The sequence below is a fragment of the Gavialis gangeticus genome, unplaced genomic scaffold (assembly GCF_001723915.1).
Source record: "Gavialis gangeticus isolate Ggan-Ray unplaced genomic scaffold, GavGan_comp1, whole genome shotgun sequence".
Lineage (NCBI taxonomy): Eukaryota > Metazoa > Chordata > Crocodylia > Gavialidae > Gavialis > Gavialis gangeticus.
The window spans coordinates 6,947,746-6,967,930 of NW_017728996.1; the positions used below are offsets into that span (position 1 = coordinate 6,947,746).

The following is a 20,185-nucleotide window of genomic DNA, read 5'->3' on the forward strand; positions in this document are numbered from 1 at the left end:
GGAGATTTGGCCACTGAATCGGGCCAAATCTCCTCCGAATCGAATAGGCACCTGAAGCTTCACACAGCCTTACTGTGCAGTGTTATTAGGCTAACACGCAGTAAATGTCTCATGTAGATGCACCTAGTTGTGGGAGTCAACGGGCCCTAGTGTCTGGTAGCAGCCCTGAGACCTTTCGCATCACGGCCATGTTCTGGACAGAGAGACACCACCTCAGGTTTTAGACCTGACTCTGCCTATGGTGGTGTATTTCCCTGGGAGGGGAGGATTCCACATCTGTCTATACGTGCTGTGTCGGGACATGGGTATGCAGTAGGCTGGGCTGGGACATTCCAGTGCGCTACGGTCTTAATGTGGATGCTCCTCACCGAATGCTGCCTTTCATACCACACAGGGAGCTGAGCCATAGGAGACCTTAGCAGGAAATAAACCCATGCACACATGTTCTCAGTGCAGATTAACGAAACCAGGCAGCAAGTCCCATTCATCCACTCTTCCTCCGATGGTTGTCCTGGGGACGCCGGACAGACAGATGGAGTTAGACAACACAGATCCATTAGACAGGTTCTCCCTGTGTGGGGAGATTAGGAGCCCAAGCAAATATTCTGGTTGCATGCATTTATTTAAAAAAAAAATAATTACATACATTTGCATACAAATTAGATGCTTCCCTCAGGCTCCTGGCAAAAGGCCAGTGCCACCATTGGTGCTGTGAAGTTTGGGCAGCCCTGTTCCCAATGTATGTTTAAGCAATTAAGCCCCTCTGATAATGAAAGCCTGGGTGGTTCCTGGTAAAAGAGAAAAGAAAGCTAGAGCTCAAGCATCTGAGGTAGGTACAGGCAGGTGGGAAGCATGGAGCATTCTATGGATAGCAACAGAGATTTTCTTCCCTTGATTGGTGGCCATCAAGATGTCAGTTTTCCAACTCTCTCCCCTTTGTGATTTATTTCCAGGTAGGAAACCATGTTCCAGTGATTCTTCACAGTTAACTCAGCTGCTAGTTAGACAAGCTCCAGCGAAACCTTTGTCTTTTTAATGGTAAACAAAGTTGCAAACCTGCTTTAAAAATCACATTTTGCAGATCAACACATTAATTTTTAATGCAGCTTTGGGACACCAGCTGTCTTGGCAAGGGTCACGGTGTTTCCTAGGCATTTAACATAAAACCGTGCTTCAAAGCCACGTTATAGGGTCGTTGAAGAGTAATATTTTACTTAACATCCTGCTAACTGAATAATTTATAGCTTCTCATGTTTTATTCATAGGAAATATTAATACTAGTGTCTTTAAGAGTACAGGTTATCACTGCAATTTTAACTTTAAGAGATGATATTAATGAAATAAAGAAATGAGCATGCATTTTTCTACCCACAGCTGTTTTCATTCACACTTTGCTCTCCGCAGTCATCCCTACAGCATGGAAAAATTTCCCATCCACAAGGAAGCTTGGCCCAGGCATTTGGATTTGGGAGTATTTTGCTGTATTATTTAACTCTGTGCAGTTCCTGATAACTCATGGTTCCCCAGTGGCTAGTCCAGCGGTATTAATTATACAGTGCTCGTACCTTAGTGCCTGGTGCCCAGCTGTCAGGTTTTGGGTACTCACATCAGATTTAAAGTACTCTTCTTTTGGTGGCTGGTGGCCTATCAGGATTGTAAAACTTTTTGAGATAGTGGGCTGTCTTCTTTCTAAGAATCTGTACAGCACGTGTTCCTGATCCCCAATTCAGCCCTTCTGTCATACAACTAATGCGAAAAATGAAGTCCTAGATCATAGGAAAGTTGGGCTGGAAGGGACCTTCTGAGGTCATCTGTTCCAGCCCCCTGCTCAAGGCAGAATCATCCCCGACTAAGCCACCCCAGCCAAAGTGTCTGTCCAACCTCCTCTTGAACGTTTCCAGATTCTACCGCCTCTCTGGGCAGGCTGTTGCAGCACTTTACCACCATCAGTCAGAAAGCTCCTCCTAATTTCCAACCTCAGTTTCCTCTGCTGCAGCCAGGGTATCTTGGTTTCTTTTAGCCTCAGGGCCTGATTTTGCACTCACTGACTGGGAGACCCTAATTTAGGCAAACGTCAGTCATTTGAACAATATGAAAATATCAAAGAAAGGCACCGCTTTTCCAGACATGGCTGAAGGATGGTTTTACTGTCCCTCACTTGGGCTGACACCTAGGGAGGGGACATTAACCGGAGCAAAGCCAGGGAACCCTCTGAATGTCTAGCAGGACTTTGGATTGGGTGGACCTCAGTCCCAAGGAGTCCTAAATGGCATGTCCTGCACCAGACAGGATTCCCCTGAGAGAAGGTACTTGTCTCTGGGTTTCTGCTGAGGCAAGGCATCCCCAGGCCACCCCCCATTATACCTCACCCCCATTTTGGAGGTGGCACTGCCTTGACTTAACCCTGATGGCCCTTGATTTCCATGGGGCTTGGAGCTAGGCCCTTTCCTGGTATTCTTCCCCAAGCTGGTGGGTTTTCCAGTGATCCCTCCGTTCCCATTTGCCTTAGTCATTGGGTGCCCTGCCCTTGCTCATGTGAGGAGCAACCCAGTTTCCACCTTCCAAGTTGGAGAAGTTGTGTCATTTCTATAGAGAAGGTCGGTTGCCTGCTGCCCTCTCTGTATTGGAAGCAGAGCGCATGGCATTGCTGTTGGAGGCCAAGCTCCCTGCCCAGTGGGTTTCACATTACATGGAGGCCGGCTGTAATCAGGGTGTACGAGCCATGCGGTGAGCTGCTGGGCGCAGGGAGTGGTGGCTCGGGTGTTCCAGCTATCTCTCAAAGGCCATCTGGCAGGTGAAAGCCACTCACACTTGAAGCAAAATGGTTATTAATGAAATGCTTAGTGCCAGAGAGCAAGATCTAAGCTCAACCTTCCCCACCCTTTGCCGGGGCTTTGCTCCTCGGTGTCATGCAATCAGCTGAACAAATGTGTGACGAGAAAGTCGAGGCTGCTGATAGGGAGTGGGTTAATGCAGCCCATATTTAATGCATGAATGCTAATAGCAGGCTCCCAGCTGCCTGAGTCCAACTGGAATCTGCAATGAGTGATGAAGCCACCCTGAGGTCTCCCTAGCTTGTTTCCTAGCCAAGGCACCTTTTTTACCCCATGCCACCTGCAAAAAGAGGCAAGAGGTTGTTTTGAGGAGGGAGAGAAGTCTTTTTTAGGGCTGGGAAGGCAGAATTAGAGGGCAGAAGGGTGGTTCTTGAATCTCATCTTGTCTGGTAAGTTGAGGGATTTTCCCGTCCGTGTGGTACTGAAAATGAATCATGAGCTAAATAAGTGCTGGGCTGTTTATTAGCCCGGGATATGGTTATTGTGGAGTCAACAAGCAGCACCTTCCAATTAATTAATAGTAATAATTACTGTATTATTTATGTCTTGCTAACAGCATGCCAGGCACTTTGCACACAATGATTATTGCTATTAGTGCACGCTGAATCGGGATGGTTTTCTTCTCCTTCCCTGAATGCTTTGCAATTTGTCCTTTCCTGCCAGCTGGCTGGAATGAGAAGCCAAGGCAGCCATGTGTATTGTGGGCATGTGGGGGCTAACCCAGAGAGGTCCTGAGTGCTTTCTGGTAATATCAGACCTGCTGGATGCTCAGGGGCAGGTTGGAGGTATGCAGTGCCCCACAGAAGTGGGTCTGTGGTGATTCGGTTCTACAAGGAGCAGAAATGAGCAGTGCAGGAAGATGCAGGTGTCTGGTTATGGAGAGGTGATGTGAAAGTGGGAGATGATGCTTTTCACTTCTTACTTTCCACTTCGCTGGCGCTGGAGGTGACGTGGACCTTGTCCACAGCAGTGACCACAAGACAGAAACCCACTACTGTTTGTTAAACTTGCTCTCTGCAAAAGTGTCCCTGGTTCCCTGTAATGCTACCACTGGATTCCTTGATGTGCACATGCCCTCTCTCACCATGTCCTGGCCTTCTCTCCATTCCTGTGGAGCACAGTAACATCTTATGAATGAATCTGCATTGGATCCTTTTCTGGATGACCACAACATGCTACAAGATACAGTACTGTGCCAGGAGCTTGGGATGCTCAGTAGAAGTGTTTACCCATTAGCTTGCTTAAAGGGCCCCTCAGAAGCAGTGTTCCCTTTATGTGCAATTTTTGCTTGGCAGGCAGGCAGGAAGGCCTGACAAAGCTCAGGCTTATCGGCATCAGCTTTACGGTCTGGTGATTGAAATGATAGAGGTGCTGGGTCTTGCAGTGCTAGCACCATCAAGGAAGACCCGTTGCTGGTGTTTTGACTGTGCTGTTGCAGTGTCCTGGGGGCTTCTCTGGACTCCCAGCCAGGACTCCCTGGAGTGACTGCTGAGTGAATTCTTGTCTGATTGATGCAACTCACTCCTCTACACTTCCTTGGTCTCAGTCAGGGCTACTCAAGGCAAAATTTGGCCTGTTATCATTAGGTTGTTGGGTGTCTGGAATAGGTTTGTTACTTGTACAGTACTGAATGGGGGACTTCTGCTGCTATCAGGGCATGGGGCAAATAGGCACTAAAACTAGCACTGGGAGTTGAGGATGGATCACTAGCAATGTTGGAACATGTTTCTGTCATTCCAAGTCTTACTTTACTGTGGTTGTAATTGATCCTTTTGTGGTGCTGGAAAGCAGGAACTGGAAATGAGCTGAGGCTGCCTGCCATATGTGTCAAGCAGAGGTTCAGAATCGACTGCCAGGAAAGGTTCTCCCAGCTTGTTCTGTAAGCCTTTGCAATGCAGAAATGACAACTGAGTTAATGCCATAGTGAAGCCATACACACAACAAGGATGGCTGTGGGTGGTGGGCTTGAAAGGTCCTCGCAGCAGTGGAATGAAAAGAGCCTAGGAACAAGATGCTCATTTTCTACTATTAGGCCTGATCCAAAACCCACTGAAATCAATAGTATAGACTGTCAGTGAATGCTACTGTAGTGTTGCAGCATCCTTCTCGATGCTAGGATAACAGAGGCACTTGCAAGCTTCATTGCTGAGTGGAGATGTTTCTCTTTTTGGTTTAAGTAAGATTTAGGTACGCGAATGCACAGCTTCTAAGCACTGCTGCTTCTTTATCCCAAGGGAGCGGGTACATATTCAGGTGGGATCAAGCAAGCTCCAGCTGTATTTTTGGCAACTTCATTGCATCACCCAACCTAATTGTTGACTGCTGGGCACTGAAGTCATTGATAGCCCTGCCAGCCAAGGTCACTGCAACCTTTGTTGACAGTGCTGTTTCTTAGTCTGGATTTCACCTGCCCCTGTTTTTTCCCTTCTCTTCCAGCTATGTCCGACTTCCACATTCACCCACAGAACGCAGTTGTGGAAGAAGGAGGCATTGCACGGTTCCAGTGTCAGATCCATGGGTTACCGGAGCCTGTAATCTTGTGGCAAAAGAATCGTGTCCCCATCAGTAGAGATAACAAAAGGTAAGAGGCGCACAGATGACTTACCATGTGCAGTTTCTCTCTGCACCCACACACATGTTGGAAACAGGTCACAGCATCATAGAAAATGAGGTTTGGAAGGAACCTCAGAAGGTCGCATCTAGTCCAGCTCCCTGCTCAAAGCAGGACCAGCCCCAACTAGATCATCTCAGCCAAGGCTTTGTTGAGCTGGTTCTTAAAAACCTCCAAGGATGGAGATTCCATCATGTCTCTGGATAACCTGTTCTAGGTCAGCCAAATTCATTCTTGTAAGCCCAATGAGATGGAAAGGTCTCTCTGCTGCCTGGCTCCATGGAAGTCACTGTTCTTCTGTCATGAAAAGACAGCTGTAATATATCTTATAGGCTCCATAGGATCCTTTAGGCTTAGAGATGTGTTGAATTAATGCATCCCTGGGCCATGCTGTTTCAGCCTCTTCCCAGCTGACACCGCTTGTTCTTCAGGGCTCTCTGGTGGAGGAGAGATTCAATGCAACCCTCACTGCAGGTTGGTTTTCCTGTGCTAGGAGCCCTCCATCAGGTTCCGTGCAGGACCCGACTGACCGGCCCACACTGCATGTCCCGTCCCATCTTTGCTTTGGCTCAAGTGGTGTGAATTTCCCTTTTGCTGCTGAGCCAAAGTCAAAGGGACAAGTTATGTGAGCAGCAGCCTGGTGCTAGGAGGCCCTTTGAGGAGTTCAACTCTAACCTCATCAGAAGTCTCTGAGCTCCCTTGTGATACGGTGCCTTGTCAATAATGAGATGAACAGAGGGATCCTCCTCTTAAAACCTATTTAGTTCTTTTCCTATTCAACTAGCCTTTAAAAAAAACAACCAAACTCATTTCCCCTCCTCCCTTATAACCCTGAAATCCCCGCTCCTTAATTCTTTTTTTGACAGGTCCCTCCGTTTGCTTAGGAAACAGTTTGATCTTCCAAGATTTGGCAGAAAATGAGGGGGCAGGTGGGAGGGCTTGTAACAGGAAAGGAATGACATGCTATCTGCAGCCCATGACAGTCACAGCTGCCTCTGATCAGCCCCTAAACAAGACTTCCTGGAGAGCGCAGATCCTAGCACACCTTCTTCACAACTCGCTGTCTGCTTAGGAGGAAGAGATGCAATGAGGAATCAGGAGAGATTTTTTTCTCTGAAGGCCCCGGTCTCAAAATGTCATTTCAGTGCCAAAAGGAAGCTTGGTGCTTGAGAGGCTAAAACAAAACGCAGAAGAACTGAAACAATGGTTGACCTTTTCAGCTTCTCCATGAACTTACATTAGAAGCACCCAAGAGACCAGCCATCAGATTTTGCTTTTCCTTGTGTTATCAGGTCTTTTTCTTAGGCAACTACAGGCTTGGCTCATGTTGAGTATTACACAAGGAGCTGTGTACAGGTCCTGGCTAGCCAGCAGTATGGCTCAGTGGGACTCTGTGGTCTAGGTAAATACCAGTTAGGGTGAGTAAAGGCTGCAGACCTGAGCCTTGAAAGTGCATTCATTAAAATGAAAGTGTTGAAACTGGAACAAGTCATAGGATCATAGGAAAGTAGGGACTTCACGAGATCATCTAGTCCAGCCACTTGCTCAGAGCAGGATCAACCCTGACTAAACCACTCCAGCCAAGTGTCTGTCTAACCTGCTCTTGAAAATTTCCAAGGATGGAGATTTCACAACCTCTCTGGGTAGTGAACCACCCTCTGAGTGAGAAAATGTTTCCTATCTCCAACTTAAATTTCCACTGCTGCAGTTTGAGGCCACTGTCCCTACTCCTGCCCCCTGCAGCCATGAAGGATAGTCTATCTCCAGCTATGGGAATTACAGGAGGAGAGCTGTGTGCACCTTTGCTCCAGAGATGCCAAAGATTGGAGTGGCAAAGATTGCTGCAGGCTAGGGTCAAAGTGTGTGCCCAGTGTTGGGGACTTGGGGATGTGCCCATGTGTACGGTAAGGAGTTGAACAAGACCATCGCCCCTCCTTACAACTGAGGCTGAAAAGGAACAGTTGCAGAATGCAGCCCTGTGATCACCCAACACGTTTTCCACTGCTTGCCCTTTGCTTCTCCTTGGATAAGGGAGAACTATCTCCTGGCAAGGAGTTAGATTAGGTTCCTCCTACCTGTCCTGAGCATCTGGAGTCTGAACAGATTCTGCTTCCTGTGGGAATAGAGAAGGTTTCTATCATGAGCTCTGTAGATTAATCTCTGACACCCAAGAGACAGGGTGAAGAGAGCTGCTTCCTCTGTAACTGAATTGGATTTCTACATTAATCATGGTTGGTGCATTTCTGTGTATAAATTGTTTATAAATGTGTATGCTGAGTCTTACGTTTTGAGGCTTTGAAGACAGAATAATAGCTTTGGAATTGAATCTTCTAATGCTGTGGGCAGATTGTTAACAAAAATGAAGGCTTCTGGTGGTATAATTCATCCAAAACAAAGAACATTTTAAAGTCCTGGGGAGATTGCAATCAACTTCAGTACATATAAAACTGATTGCTCTCATGCTGTCTGAGATACTCAGCCAAGCTTTCAGAACCCGGCATAGAGAGCAGGTTACAGATACTTAACCATATGCTGATCTAGAAAAAGATATTCTCCAGCTTCCAGATGGAACTAGATTATTAACTCATCAGAGTGTAATGACCTACTGCCAGCCAATTTAAAGATATAGCTGTAAAAAAAAAGATGTTAAGCAACCTATCATAATACAGTATATATATTATTAAAGCCCATTCACTTAAAGTTCTAGAGATGACTGAAAATGCCAGAAATTTCAAACCTCTTCCTAAAAACTCTACCATTAACCTATTTTAACACTGGTAAAATAAGAACAAATGGCAACAAAAAAGTGTGCTAATGACCTCTGGCATTGGGAGATGATGTGAGGTTCACACAGACCCAACTCCATAAAGATCTAGTAAGACTGAAAAAGCATTATTGGCAGGGCCCAGGGGAGGTGATACCGCTACAGTTTGCCAGTAAACGTTGCCAGCAGTACAGTGCATTCCAGACTGAGTCCAGCACAGATAATTAATCGCTGGTGAGATAATGTTTTGTATCTCCATGAAGCCAATCAGTGCCATCAGGCAGCACATATTAGCGTCAGACTCCTATTGAGGTTCATTTGTGTGGACAGTAGCAGGCTTCTTTTGTCCTTTGAGCAATAAACTCTGGAATTTCTCATGTGTTCTGTTGTCCAACTCTAGTAACTTGAAAAATAATATTAACAAAGGCAAGGAAAGGATCCCAGGTGCAGACAGGGCAGTGTTCAGTGTGGAAAAAAGTCCTCAACTCTTTTCTCCATGGGGTGGTTCCATCTCTGAGATGTTTTCTTCTGAGGTTGACTTGTCTTGTCCCGCATGTCCAGCCAAATGCACTGCTGAGGCTGCCACAAAGTCCTGCTGTGTTACCTTTGACGCATAACATCCCCTGGCACATTGGCTCTTTGAAGAGAAACTCCTGCTAAAGGGACATTGGCACAGAGAACATCTTAGTATCTTATATGTCAGGTATCCAGGTTGTAGCCATATTGGTCTAGAGGAAAAGGCAATCAGGACTCGAAGTACAGATGATATCTTTTATTAGACCAACACAATTTTTGCAATTGAAGCAACTTTTTTGCAAAAATCTTGTTGGTCTAATAAAAGAGATCATCTCTACTATGAGTCCTGATTGCCTAGTATCTTAGATAATACTCTGACTGGGGGGTTTGACTACTGTCAAAGGCTCATTGGAAAGTCAAAGATCCTGTCTCTGAAAGAAACAGTCTTTGTGTTACTACACCTGAGATCCTTGAGTTGGGGTGAGCTTGGTTTGGGTGGCACCTTTGTGTACTCCCAGACACGGGGTGCTGGAAATCTGTACTGTCAGAAGCCCGAAGTCACCCTGGATATACAACTCTGCTCTCCAGCCATGTTCATTTAGCAAACGCTTTGCTTTTTTGTGCTCTTTAGGTACACGCTGCTTCCAAAGGGAGTCCTGCAGATCACTGGGCTGAGAGCTGAAGACAGTGGGATTTTTCACTGTGTTGCTACAAATATTGCGAATGTGAAATTCAGCCGGGAAGCCAGACTCACCGTGTCAGGTTTGTAGGAGCCAGCCTGGCCTAGAAGTTCTTTTCCCCATTCCCGTTCTCCCCATTATTTTGGGCTGGGACAGCTTAACATAGTGGTTCTCAACCTTTTTTAGACTCAAAGCACCCCTCAGTAGATTTGAGGCATTAGCATCTCAATAGACTCAAGCCCCCACCTTGGAAATTTCCAGCTCAGTTTTCACTGGGTTTTTTTTACTACAGAAAAATACCAAAGCAATTCTTCTGTTGCAAAGAACTCAGAAAGACCACAACAGGGCAGTTTTTAACACTATGGATTTCTATTTGAAATCTCTTGGTTTTTCCTGTGAATCATGTTTGTGAACCTAACAGTGCTACATAGCACCCTTGAAAAGATCTCAGGCACCTCTGGGTGCCATAGTACCCTGGTTGAGAATCACTGGTTTAACAGATCATTACTGAGGTTCCTGTCAATGGACTTTCTTCTGCCCAAGAATACTGCATTCATTCTTCCTGAGTATTATTAGTTGCTGCCAGAATGGTCCATTTGATTGCAAATAAATCTGTCTCTTTGCCTTTAAATTAGTGCCGGTTGCTGCATGGGGAGGGAGCAAGGTGGGAACATGAGTTACGGCAGCTTTACATTAAATAAATCCCTTTTGAAACGTGAAAGATTCATCATCTCCTTATAAGCTCTGTCCACTCCTGAAGTAATTGTAACATGCAGCATGATCAATTATTTATCCAGGAGGAGAAATATATTCTGTGTGCTGTTAGCACTGCATTACAGCCCAAGGAGCAGTGATGCTTCCAAAAGAAAAAGCATGGGGAAAATCCTCCAGAAGAATAAGCTGTTTTTTTAAAAAAAATGTTGGCTTTAACCCCCTGATTGAAAGTGATGGAAATTCATTCCTGACCGTACTGAATATTATAGGGGGAAAATCAATAATGGTTATGGGGGCTCCATTCCAATGAGTGGCTGAAGTAGATGTACATGCTATTGGGTGCCCAGATGCTTGCTGCCCAACCTTAGGTACCCAGTACCAAACAAACAGAGGAAACCAGCTCAAATGGAGCAGGACAGAGGTTTGCGTACACAGGTTTGCATTTTGCTGTAGGACACAAAAACTGCACCTGCAGGTGATATCTGGATTTGTAATGGATGATGGTTTAAAGTCCCTTTGAAATTACAGCCAGCAACTTTCCCTTATTTCATTAGAGGCCTGCAATTGTCTGCTGTTAAATCATCTTTCTAGGTGACCATCTTGCAGCTGTTTTGAGGAATTGGCCAGTCAACCAGTTTCTACTGTGCCAGTCATTTGGATGATGTCAGCTGTGTAGTCTACTATTTAGCCTACCTTTTTCCATCTCTTCTTTTCATAAAACCTCCTTTGATATTTCAGAAACTCTCCCTAGAGATAGGAAGAGAGAAAGCCTGACATCAAATCATGCAGCCAGGACCAGCCGGGCAGCTCACAGGAAATGAGCATGTTGCGCCCTTGTCTTGCACAAGGCTGTGAAGGCCCTTTGCCTGCTCTCCGAAGAAAACAAGCAGTTTGCTTCTTTCTGGTTTCAAGCCACTGGTGATCCTTAGGTCAGATTTTTTCTGAACAGGCACGTCTGGGCCAACAACCCAGAGGTCCACATTTCCTAGAAGAGAGCCCCTAAGCTAATTTATATGCACGTTTCCTGGAAGAGATTATACAAATGGGGTTGTACAGGAGCTGGGTCTCCAAAAAACTGCTCTGTGCAATTGTGCATGGAAAATCAGTGCAACATAGCCATAACCCAGAGTGCAAAGGGTGAGTCGGATTCAGGACTCCAGCTGAAAGGTCAGTAAGTGCTGTTGAAGATGCGCAGACAGGAGCAGTGCTTAGCTCCTGGGGCTCTGCAGAGCTTACAGGTGAAGGAGTCCTACAAAGGGCATATCTATCCTGCAGTTAGCTTAAGTCCAGCCAATGGCGCCTGGAGTCAGTGTAGGCTGCAAAGCTTGCTGGGTAAGTGCACAGGTGGTTAGCCAGTGCTGAACTCCTTGCCATTGCAGCTGTACTGCCAGCAGTTGCCCTAGCTGAACGCTGGCTCAGCCATGGTTTGGGGGGTGCAGTCACTGCAGTGTAAACAGGCCCTCAGATTTCAAGTTTCTGGAGGTAGAGGCCATGTGATAAGATCCCCACATCCCACAGTAACAACCTGGAAAGGATTAATGAAGAATCTCCTCATCTGCCCCAGCTGGGATGAAGCCACCAAGGCAGCTGCTATAAACCTTGCAGGCAGGATAGAACAGGGGCAGAGATGGAGAGAAGCTGTACAGGAAAAGATCACCAAGCAGGGAAGGTAGGAAGCTGTTCAGGAAGTGCGTGGGCTCAGAAGGAATGGACTTTTGCTGCTTAGCATAGGGACCCTGGGCTGAAACCCAGAGGAAGGGGGTGGGCCGGGCTTCCTGACCCTCCTGTGATGGCTTTGGAGGTAATGAGGCCAAGGACTAGTGAGTCCCAGGCTGGAGAGAGTCTCAGGGCTGGGCATGCAGGTATCGGGCTCTGGGGCTTTGAGCATGCTGTTACTCAGAGGGCCGAGCTCCTTAGTTAAAGCCAGGAGGTGATGAAGGGCCTGCTGTACCGGGCCTGGCCCTGGGGATGCCCTTTCACAGACCTTCTTATACTTCCTCTAGTGTGTTTTGTATAAGGGTGTCCTGGTCCAGGGTTAGGGCTCTGAGGTGCTACAGTTAATAACATCTTCTTGGACACTACTGTGCTGGCCCAGATATGTCCTTAGGAGAGGGCCTGTTCAGATAGGGGCAGCCCAGCATAGAGTAGCAATTTGGACTGTCTGGTTGAGGAGATTCTTGGGTTCCTGGGGCCCCTGGACAGGACATTGGCCTCATAGACGAGCCCTGTGTTAGCCTGAGCCCTCATCTTCTTGGGTCCTACCAACCATTGCCTGCTCGCTGGGACTGAACTTGCTCAGTGAGTCTTGTGACACAAAGCCAGTTGTACCCCTCGGAACTGGCCATGTGGCTGGTGACGGATATTGGGGAGCGGCTTTCCCGTGCTGAATGGCAGGTTGGTCACAGTGCTCCCTCTAAGACAATGGCCTTTGAGGACTGGGAAGGGGCTGGGGGGAGAGAGATGCTGTAGGTGGCCAGAAAGCAAGTGACTGGTCCTGAAAGCACTGGTAGTACCAGGTGTCTGTCCCAGCACTGGATGCTGGTTCATCTGATGTATGTGGAGCTGTGGCTGAAAGGAAGAAAAAAATGAACAGTGAAGTATCAGTGGAGGGAAGTTGGGTTTTCCCCACCTCCTGCTCTGAGTTGTTAGCTTGCTGTGGCTGGAACATGCTAGCTCTTCTCGAGGGACTCTCCATTCCTTGGAAGGGACACTTCCAGGGTCTGCTATGGGCAGTGTCTATGTGGATTCTGACTAAGAAAACCAAGTTACTCAAAGAATAGCTACATCGTGTGTCATCCCAGTATAGGCACTGGCACCCAAGCAGAGGTCACACCATTGCCCCAGCATAAACTTTGGTGTGAGTCCAAGATAAGGCTTTAGCTTTGGTGCGAGTCCACATGCACATCCCTTCACCAATATAGGCTTTGCTTCTGTGCTGCTTTGGCAGTGATGTGGACTGTGTTGTGTAGGAGAGCTTTATTAGCATTATGGAACAGGAAGCCGTGTTGCAAACCTCTGCACCTTCTCCTTGGACTGGACTGTGGTAGTGGCAGGGGTAAGGGCATGCTCTGTTCTTCACCTCATAAGTCAGGCTCTCTTGTCCCCTCCCCCCCCGGCCGTCAGGCTGTATTGCAAAGAAATGGACCAAAGCCAGTTTTATGCTGTAGACTTTGAACTTGTCTGGGCTTCTTTGAGACTTAGGATGCTGATAGAGGGTCAGAAGAGAGAGATACAAAAGATGAAGGTGCACTGGTATGTGTGCAAGAACCAGAAGGTGTGAGGGAGTGGTTTTCAGTTGAGAGCCTGGTCCAGCCCTGAGGACAGCTCTGGAAAGATGCTTTCTATCCTCCCATGTGCTTTCACATGGGGCAGTAGGTCCATAAGATGGGCCATGTGCCTTCACTCCATCTTGCTTGTTGCCACTGGTGGAGGCATGCTGATTTGCTGTGAAGATAGACCCGTGGGATGCGCTCAGCCTCCTGGATATCCCTTTCCCACAGCAGTATGGTGTCCCAGTGACAGCAAGCAACACAGACACTTTTTTCTATTCTCTTGATGGACTGTTTCCAACAGCCCTGGAGTAGATGCTTCCTTGCGGCTGCCCTGCCCCTGCACTAACACACTTCCCATGCAGGCAGCAACAGGTATAAAAGCACATGCTAGTGACACTTCCTTCTATCACCCACTGCTTGTCATTTAATGGCACAAGGGGCCTTTTGCCAGGCTCAGCATCCTTCCTTTAGGTCCCCTTGTCATTGATGACAGAGGCAGGGCCTCTGGAGACTTGGTCCTTAATTTAAATCCGTTTCCCTAAAGAAGACAGTCCCTTCCCTTTTATTGCTTTATGTTGTTTGGAGGACCTTGCAGATCCTTCAGCTGCTGGCCCTGTGAATGGAGTTTCATATGGCTGTGAAGCCCTTTGGGCAGAAATGTCGCACTGGAAATGCATTGCAAGGGTTAACTCTTGCCATGGCTATTGCTGAGGGCTTCTGAAATTCTCACCAGAGGAGCCTGGCTGTTGGCTTGTACATTTGGCAATGCTGGTCCTGCTGGTTGACCCTGGCTGGGTCACCACATTTCCCTGTGCTCCCAAACACTGCTGATCATTAATAATATCAGAGCATGAACATTTAATTTACTGCTTGTTTTATAGTGAAATGAACTTAGCAAGGAAGTCAACTCAACAAACACACACACATGTATACAGATTTCCCTCGACACCCTGTGCCTCGGATGTCATTTGTTGTAACACAACCCATAATATTACTTTATCACCCTCTGTGCAGCCGCCGTATAAATGATTAACAAATGAACCACTCTGATTTGTGCTTTCCTCACTACCACAGTAATATCTTCCCCAGTGGTTTCTTACCTTCAATCCCTGGTGCATCATGACGGGGTAAAGCTAACCAGTGCAGTAAGCAATGAAAACTAGGAGGAAAACCTTGCAAAGTACTTTCAGTTGCATCATTTCTAGCTAAGGAGTGTTGCAGTCATGACAAGGGTCCGCAGCTGATGGATCTTGAAAGAAGAGTTAAAAAAACAACAACCCTGAATGCTAATAGCAAAGCAGATTGAAATGAACCTGTCAAGCCCTTCACATCTCCCTTCTCCCACTACTCCCTTCAAACTCCTAAGGATAAAAATCAATGCAAGTATTTCTCCAAGCAGGTGTACAGAATATTCTTGCCAGCAGCAACCCTGGGATTGTTGGAATTCCTTAAATGCTGCTGGACCTCAAACTATCTTGAGTCTAACCCAGGTCTCACCATAACATAAGGGCTGGAAATAAAACAGCAGCTGCCAATGGGGAAAGACCAAATACAGACACTGATTATTTAATAAAACATTCATTGAGCTAAAATGCCCAGCCTGGGGATTGTCCTGGCTTTGGCCCAAGCTTTGCTTCTCTGTCACCAGGCCGATTAGTAAACTTAACTGTGGGTAATAAAGGACCGTGTTATGGGGATCCATACTTATGAGCCTGCAGTGCAGGCTAGAAGTCTACTACTTGGAGCTACAGTCGTGCCACATATGGAAATACCTGGGGCCTGGCCCCAGGTCAGGGCTCACTGTACTCTCTGCTCTGCAAACTACAGCAAGAGGCCATGCTTGTCCCTGGAAAGCTTAACTTCTAAATAGACCAAAATTGAATTCACTTTGGCAAAGGGGGCACTGAGGCACAGAGAGATGGTAAAGCCAGGAGTGGCTGCCTGTTCCTGACACACAGACAAGTTGTCACCCTGCTGTTCCAGCCTATGTAACGTTCCCGCTCCTGGGCACACCCCACCCTGCTGCCTGAGTCTGCATGCTACGTTTTGGGGGTCAGAGCAGAGGTCCCTGCCTTTGGCTTCTGTCTATGGCAAGTTCTGTGAGTGTGGATCCTCTGTCTACTGTCCCCCTTCTGGGCGTGAAGACTCTAGAGCCTGGTGACTTGCATGCTCCCTCAGACTCTCCTGTTACATATAGGCTGCTCACCCTTTCCTAGAGCTCCAGGGTTGTGGGCGCTCCAGTTTACCATTCTTCTCTCTTGGGCCTGTGATAGTTGAAGGATGGACTGCATAGGCTTTGCAAATGAGACCTACAGGCCTGGACAAAGTGGTGACTCCCCTATAGAGCAATCCTGACTTAGGTTTCCTTGTCCTTTTGGAAAGCTCTTTGAGAATGCCTTCTATCCTCACCTAACGTGGCTTCTCATCTAGAATGGGGGGTGTCAGCCGGGGGTATGCTTACCGCTGGGGGTACTTGGGAAGGCCCCAGGGAGTACATAGCAGTGGCGCAGGGGTGGGATCGCTGCCGCCATCCAGCACTTCATTTCTGCCACCATTTCTGCCACCGTGCATCACTTCTGCTGGTGGACCTGCGCTCCCCCTGCTCATTGACCAGCCGCCATTGGTACACTGACCAAAAAAGGTTGAAAATTCCTAATCTAGAATATGGAGCCCCTCTGTTCTGTTCTCCCTCTCTTGAAAATGCTGGTGAGCAACACTTTTTTTACCAGTGATCCATGACTACACGTGTTAGACTGTTAGTCTCCCACCAGCCAACCACCTGCTTATTTATCAGTTCACATGGACAAACAGGTTTCTCTGGCCAGGAACCGGCCAAAAGTGCTTCTGTGTCAGTAAATGATCATTAGGGGTTAACAGTCCTCCATCGTTAGCCCTGTGTTACTGCTCCTTGGAGCTTCATTTTAATATGGAGGTGAGAAGACAACAGAGGCACCATTCCCATAATAATGGAGTTTGCAGGGTGACTCAGATATTCATTGCCCTCAATATCAAATGAAAAATGTAAACTGTATGTAGACTCCCCAGATCATCGCAGGTGCTTTATACCCCTTTGTGCACAGTCCATAACCTGATTCGGAGACAAGGTAATTTGGCGCAGCTTGTCCTATGTGCAGGAAAGCTGTTGCTGCCTGTCCTCCATCACTTTTGATGCTGTCTTAATTCCAGCTGCTTTTGTTAGGTCCTTGGTGGCATTTGGATATCACCACACTCCCTGGGTGACAGCTGTGAGGTGTTGAGTTCTGATATCTCAAGCGTGCATCTCGTGGAATTGTTAAAGAGCTCACCTGCCTACCTCCTGGAAGGTGATAAAACTAACACAAGTCACGCTAGAAAGAAAGGAGCAGTCCTCCTGAAAACCAAAAACCATAAAGCTGTAGAGAGGCTGAAGGAGATCCAGGATTCAGCTCTTCTGTATGCAACCTTGAACAAGTCATGCAATCTCTATGCGCAGCACTTTCCCACCTACTAAAATAGAATAGGCCTTCTTTTGTCTGTCTGGTTAGAGTACGAGCTCCATTAGATGCAGGTGCCATAATATGGCTAAATAGCATGTAGCAGTGGCTCTCAGCCTTGTTAGATGCAGGGCAGTGGAGGGAGGGCCAGTATCCATGTAGCTCACCGAGTCACTCTGATTCAGTCTGCGGTTATGCGGCTCTCATCGGTGCAGCCTGTAGGTGTTTGGCCCCTGGCCACTTAGAAGTTGGAAAGCCCTGTAATAAGGTTCTTGCACCTATTGTAAGCCCCTGCCTCAGTCCTTGCTGTCTCTGTGGAGCCAGGACTTTTAGGGTATGTGGGCCCTGGGATGCTGATATCAGCACTCATGGACAGCACGACCTGCCTTATGGAGCTGTAGGAGACTGTATTTTACTGTTTTTGCTGTGCTGGGTCCAAATGAGGGGTGGCCAACCTGTGGCACATGTGGCATAGTTGGTATAGGCAGCCTGTGTATGCAGGTGTAGCAGATCAGGGAGGGAAGAGGGAGCACAATGCTTAATAGGACAGGGAGCAGAAAGCAGAGCAACAGCTTGCATAGGGATTGTGTGGCATGGAGCAGGAAGTAGAGAAGCAGATCAGGTAAGGGAAAGGGGTTGAAGTGGCACTCAGGAAGGGTACAGGGCTAATCTGTTGTATGGCTGCCAAAAAGGTGTACTCCCCTCCCCCTCTGGGCTAGATGACCCTTGAAGTTCTCCCCAACCCCAGGATTCCCGGTCCGGCAGATACGGCTAACAGTGACTGTCTTTGCAGGCTCCCGCTCGACTGCTTACAAGGATCCCATGATTCTTGTTGGTCCGGAAAACCTCACCCTGACTGTGCACCAGACTGCTATCCTGGAATGTGTTGCCACTGGAAACCCAAGGCCGATTGTGTCCTGGAGTCGACTAGGTAAGCTAGTGGGTGGCAGGAAATCCTGGATTCAATTGATTGTTGTCACCAGGGGAAATAGCTAGATGCCACCGAGTATTTATTGAATTGAACAATCCAGCCTTCCCTTTACTGTTCAGGTTAATTGTAGACTCAGAACTCCTTTTATCTTTCTGTCTGTGCTATGGGAGCTGCTTTCTCATGAGTCCTATTTCAACCTGTTATAAAAGGGGGTGGGTTACCACCATAGATGCTTCATGAAAGGGGATAATTTTATCTTTCCAAGAAGTGACAGCATCTTCTGTAGCTGCATCAAAAGCATCAACAGTGCTGGCCCCAGAGAAGTGAATTCATACACAAACAGTCAAACACATCTTTCAAGGAAAACAGACTCCAGAGCAACTGTCTGTCTCTTGAGAGACGTAAAATAAACCCGGGGAAATGGGAGTGGTTAATAGGGGCACATATGAAGCTTTGAAGAATTGCTGCTCGGTGGAGAAGTGAACAGCATTTGTTGATAGGCAGGAAAACCTGAGCTGCTGTCAAAGCAGATCCAACAAGTGGCATGGAGTTAAGTGCTGCATTTCTTGCAACCAGAAGCAAATGTTTTTTTCAGCTCTGCCTGCTCAAAACATGAGTCCAGAGAGATGTGCGCCGCAGAGCACTGATCTCATAGCTAATGGCCCAGCAGGTATCTCTCCTGAATAAATTACTGGTGGCCACCTTCTTGCACTGTGGGACCAGAGAAGGTTTCCTGATCTGCTGAACCCCGGCAGCCTTTCTCCAGCCCTGCAGCTTTCCCTCTTCTGAGATCACTTCGTTCTTACAGGATCTTTCCATTTGTGGATTGCATGTTGCCAAAGGAGCTTGTCCTGCCTCTCATTGTCTATCTGTGCTTACCCAAGACTTTGACCCAGCTCCTTGCTGCTTCCATCATGAGCCTCTTGTTCTCTGAACTCTGCTGTGGGCAGGATGGGTTCCTCTCTTCAGGCACAAGGCAGGATACACTTCCACAGCAGTGATCCAGAGCAGTTTAGCCACACTGCTTTTCCCATTTAGTTGACTGTGAATACCCACAACACCAGTCTGCCATTTGCTGATATATATATATTCCCCCCCTTCTCTCGCCCAGGAATGATAACCTTCATACTGATGCTGTCTTAAAAATTGACTAGTACACTGTCAATGATACCAAGCTCTGTGCTGTAATGTGTTCTTGGACACAAGGCTGCTTGACTATAATAAACTACTTTATAATTGCCCCAATTATAATGGCTTATTGCCTTGTTCAAAACTCTTACTCCACAGAATGGTGCAATAATGAAGATATAATAATTTCAAGCTATGTTACTCCATATGGGCTTTGCTGAGCCTTACCTTTCTACCAAAACCAGACATCTTGTCTGCATTGGGATGCAACTTGGCATCTGATCAAAACCAATGAATTGAAGGAAATCCCTTTTTTTTTTTACTTGTTCCATTTAATTGTGAATGTTTTTCCCTCTCCCCAAGGAGGCAGGCACTATTGTCCTGGGTGGTATGGTAAGTTTAAGGTACTCTAGCACATTTGTGGATTTGTGAGTCTCTCTGGTTCTCCTTGAGCAGTTTTGATAGCCTGTGAACATATGTAGCATTTGCTGCTCTTGTGCTCTAGCAATAGGAGGAGTGGAAAGGAAATATCTTGGCTTTGAAAGGACTCCAACTGGAACAAAACCAACTAAGAACAGCCCAAGCCTTAGTGTCCAAGAAAAGATGTTTTCATGCACAACCAACTTTATACACATAGTGTCTTTGTGTCTTTGCACATGAAATCACGTTTCAGAGGCACCTCCTATGATGGTAACTCATTAAAAGAGCCACTGGAAGGACACCCTGTGGCCACTACAGTCATACAACTTGAGGAGAGCAGAGAGAATCATCCTTGTGGTACCGTAAGCTGTCCAACACCCAGCCGCAATCCCTGAAATCCCGCAGTCTTGTGCGGGGACCGGGACTCCCCAACCGAGATTCCAGAAGGACTCGGGAGAAATGCCGCCAGGCCTAAGGTCAGGGAGGACTGGGTTAGAGAGCTTCTGGAGGGGCTGGTCGTGTTCATATCAGCAGGTCCAGATGCTCTCCACCCCAGGGTGGTGAGGGAATTGGCAGGGGTTATTGTGGGGCCCTGGGCACAACTTTACGAGCACTCGTGGTGCTCTGGCCAGGCGCCAGATGACTGGAAGAAAGTCAACGTGGTCCCCATCTTTAAAAAAGGGAAGAGGGAGGACCAGGGCAACTATAGGCCCATTAGTTTTACTTCAATCCTGGGGAAACTCTTTGAGAAGATTATCAAGGAGCACATCTGTGACAGGCCAGCAGCAGGGATGATGCTCAAGGGCAACCAGCATGGTTTCATTAGGGGCAGGTCCTGTCAG

The 20,185-nt window shown here is 47.3% G+C and overlaps 1 protein-coding gene across 1 annotated transcript in view; it reads left to right on the plus strand.

Annotated features, from left to right (window-relative positions):
• IGDCC3 (immunoglobulin superfamily DCC subclass member 3) overlaps positions 1-20,185 on the plus strand; it is a 217,985-nt gene that overhangs the window by 124,670 nt on the left and 73,130 nt on the right. Inside the window, exons 3-5 of the mRNA XM_019503975.1 lie at positions 5,271-5,415; positions 9,357-9,487; positions 17,658-17,795. Coding sequence (XP_019359520.1) covers positions 5,271-5,415; positions 9,357-9,487; positions 17,658-17,795 — 414 coding nt within the window. The remainder of the gene's footprint in view (positions 1-5,270; positions 5,416-9,356; positions 9,488-17,657; positions 17,796-20,185) is intronic.